Below are 3,565 nucleotides of genomic sequence, written 5' to 3' on the forward strand. Positions count from 1 at the left end.
CCCCCGTTTGATGTAGAAAAAGGCTTTTATTACAGCCCTTCACTGAATGGGAAAACAGGCATGAGAGAGTAGCATAGAAGTTTTAATCGTAAGAACGCAGTGCAATATATTCATTGACATGTTCCAAACTACTGTGTACAATTTTCAGGACCTGATTCCGGGAGGAACTGCAAACCCTGTTCTTTTGTTGCCCTTGGCGGAAGCCAGGGTTTCACTCCACAAATATTGACTGCGCTTCCTTCTCTGCACGCAGCGAGCGGTAGCGGTAACCGTTCCGTGTCCTGCGATGCCATCTGTCTGCTTCCCAGGTGCAGGGTAAAACGAATGTCCTGTGCAGCTGAGCAAGCTGCTCTTTGTATATTATGGCAGGGCATTTCTGATTTCATTCTGAAAGAATCCTTTTAGATACAGAAAGAGCAATGGGCGAGTGATTGCTTGTGAACTTTTAGCTGGAGTAGTGTAAATTTTTAAAGGGAGCAGGATGACCTGTCTATATGTATATACAGGTAGAGCTATAGCTACAGATATATAACACATATGCAAAGGCTATTTTTTACATTGAGATCATCAAGAAAAACAGACACCAGTTAGATCCTGACAGGTTGTTGGGTGTGATATACCTGGAATTTGAGTGGGCTATTTTTCCAGTTGGGGGGTGAATGGAAAATGAGTTACCCACAAAAATAAGAAATGAGAGAGTGCCTGGGTGTATATTATACTCTAGTCAGAGGGGGGGGGGGAAAGCATGACTTTTTGGAGACTGTAATGGAAAGCTAACAGGAGAATTCAAGTCTTCTGTAAGCTTAAGAGTTGTGGGCAAGGAAGTTCCACTCAGCTGTGTTACAGTGAATAGGTCAGAGAATATATAGGCATGAAAGTACACATGAAGGGCAATAAAGAAATGGCTCCCCTCCAACCCCGGCTAATTTCTTGCAGTAAGTTGTATCATTTGAGTCTATCTTCATTGTTTTGTTCACTTTTCAGCTTCTAAAATTGGTGGTACTTAGTGCATCCAGGAAATGCTTGTTTCTTCATTCCCCAGAGAAGTTGTCGACTGTACCCAGCAGAACCTGAAGGGCTGACGAGGGAACCTTAACCTTCCCTGACTCTTCTGACACTGGTTAGTACACCAGCTGATGTGTCTGTGCAAAGGCAAAATGTGACTGTACCTCCGATAAAATGAACAGTGGGTTGGTTTTCCACCTAATTTAAAATATGTGGTTTGTAATAGCTCTTAATGCAGGCAGCATATGATGTGGCTGTCCCAAAACAGAAGCAAGTTTATTTGAAAGCATAAACATAGAAGAAGCTGGAATTGATTTAGGTTTAATTGCAGCTTGGGAGTCAGATCTTAAAATCCATGTCTCTCTTCACGTTTTCATACTATTTTTGACTTTGTAAGCCCAGGTGAGACTATGATTATCTTACTGATGCTCTGCATTAAATGGGCCACTGAATCTTAAAATATGGCTTAATATATTTGGATATGTGAGATTCTGTATTTATAAGAAGAGACAAACCAGTTTTTTTTCCTTCATCTTTTTTAGGCTTCTTCTATAAAATGGGAATACTTATTGCAGTTCTTGGAATCTGGTTCAGCTCTTCACTTGTAAAAGGAGATTCTAAAGCTGTGACAACATCTCTAACTACAAAGTGGTCTTCGACTCCTTTATTACTTGAAACAAGGTAAGTGCATTGTGATTTTTTGTGGACAAATCAGAATGAGAGAGTGCCTGGGTGTATATTATACTCTAGTCAGAGGGGGGGGGGGAAAGCATGACTTTTTGGAGACTGTAATGGAAAGCTAACAGGAGAATTCAAGTCTTCTGTAAGCTTAAGAGTTGTGGGCAAGGAAGTTCCACTCAGCTGTGTTACAGTGAATAGGTCAGAGAATATATAGGCATGAAAGTACACATGAAGGGCAAGAAGGTTTCCACCTAATTTAAAATATGTGGTTTGTAATAGCTCTTAATGCAGGCAGCATATGATGTGGCTGTCCCAAAACCGAAGCAAGTTTATTTGAAAGCATAAACATAGAAGAAGCTGGAATTGATTTAGGTTTAATTGCAGCTTGGGAGTCAGATCTTAAAATCCATGTCTCTCTTCACGTTTTCATACTATTTTTGACTTTGTAAGCCCAGGTGAGACTATGATTATCTTACTGATGCTCTGCATTAAATGGGCCACTGAATCTTAAAATATGGCTTAATATATTTGGATATGTGAGATTCTGTATTTATAAGAAGAGACAAACCAGTTTTTTTTCCTTCATCTTTTTTAGGCTTCTTCTATAAAATGGGAATACTTATTGCAGTTCTTGGAATCTGGTTCAGCTCTTCACTTGTAAAAGGAGATTCTAAAGCTGTGACAACATCTCTAACTACAAAGTGGTCTTCGACTCCTTTATTACTTGAAACAAGGTAAGTGCATTGTGATTTTTTGTGGACAAATCAGAATATGCTTACAGGATAAAGTAACGTGTTCTCTTTTTCATTTGTTTTGTGGTGCTTTGGATTCTGGTCATTATTAATCCACTGGCAATAAGAACACTTAGCTGAACTTGATCACTGCTGTGCTTGGGGAGACGGGATGAATTTTTTAAAGGAGACAGTAGCAGTTTTTTGCGTGATAAATTCTTTGATTGTGCATTAGAACAAACATTAATAACAATAATAATTCCACAGCAAGTATTTTTTGCCTTATGAAGTTTTACTCAAAGCACTAGATAGAGAAGATTAGTATGGTCTTGTAAGATTCCATTATAAAAGACTTCTGACTTCAACAATGACTGTAGATTCTGATATATATCTGTTGTTCATGTACGTTTAGCTCAGTTAAGCTTGAGTTTAACTTTGTTCATGTGAGTTGTGCATCTAAAGTCAACAGCTTTAAGAGTTGTGCAAGTCAGCCTCGGGAGATTTCTTCTATGGTATTAAAGACTTATTTTTTTAAAAGTTGCTATTTAAAAAGAAAACAAATTGCTGTCTTTTCACTGACAGTCTATGTAGCACTTTAGAAGTTCCCATTATTTCATTTTGCAGTATTTGGAGATGTCTATGCAAAACAGGACTTTTAGGTCTATGCAAAATAGGACTTTACGCTTTTTTGTCTAAGTGCGTGTGTGTTTAATTTTCTGTCACTTAAGGGTGTTGCCACATACGGAATTCTGCCTGTGTTACCACAGGCTGGTTCACATGAGAATAGCTGAGCATTGATGGGTTTCATCCAGATGGGCATGGCTATGGGTGGTAGGACAGGTGTGTCCTATGTGAAATTACTTTTCTGTAACCTTCTCTAGAGAAGCTGAAGTTTGAAGACCGAAAAATCCTTAAGCAGTAAAATGCAAAGCTCAGGTGTTAATGCCAGGATTTAAATACCCTAGTAATGCAAGACATTTGCTGGGGGAAAGCTCACCCTAAGAGATGGTGAAATAGTAAGCAAATAAGTAAAATAATGTGCCCAAGGCTTGATACATAACCTAACCGTTGTATTTGAAGACTTTGGGTAAGTATGGTTGTTCGTCTGGGGTGAACTGCAGAATGATACAGCACTGCAGTGTAAAATC

General features: G+C 38.8%; 1 protein-coding gene across 3 annotated transcripts in view; it reads left to right on the forward strand.

Moving 5' to 3' along the window:
* The first annotated feature begins 161 nt into the window (after positions 1-161).
* The window catches only part of UGGT1 (UDP-glucose glycoprotein glucosyltransferase 1), a 47,455-nt gene continuing 44,051 nt past the window's right edge, over positions 162-3,565 (forward strand). Inside the window, exons 1-3 of one of the 3 annotated variants that reach the window (XM_035894970.1) lie at positions 162-308; positions 985-1,120; positions 1,548-1,686. In XM_035894970.1, coding sequence (XP_035750863.1) covers positions 1,562-1,686 — 125 coding nt within the window. In that variant the 5' untranslated portion in view covers positions 162-308; positions 985-1,120; positions 1,548-1,561. Of the gene's footprint in view, positions 309-984; positions 1,121-1,547; positions 1,687-2,286; positions 2,421-3,565 lie in introns of those variants that run through there. The other 2 variants (XM_035894968.1, XM_035894969.1) reach the window with 2 other exon arrangements.

This window comes from Egretta garzetta, unplaced genomic scaffold (genome assembly GCF_000687185.1).
Source record: "Egretta garzetta isolate BGI_Z169 unplaced genomic scaffold, ASM68718v1 scaffold775, whole genome shotgun sequence".
Taxonomy (NCBI): domain Eukaryota; kingdom Metazoa; phylum Chordata; class Aves; order Pelecaniformes; family Ardeidae; genus Egretta; species Egretta garzetta.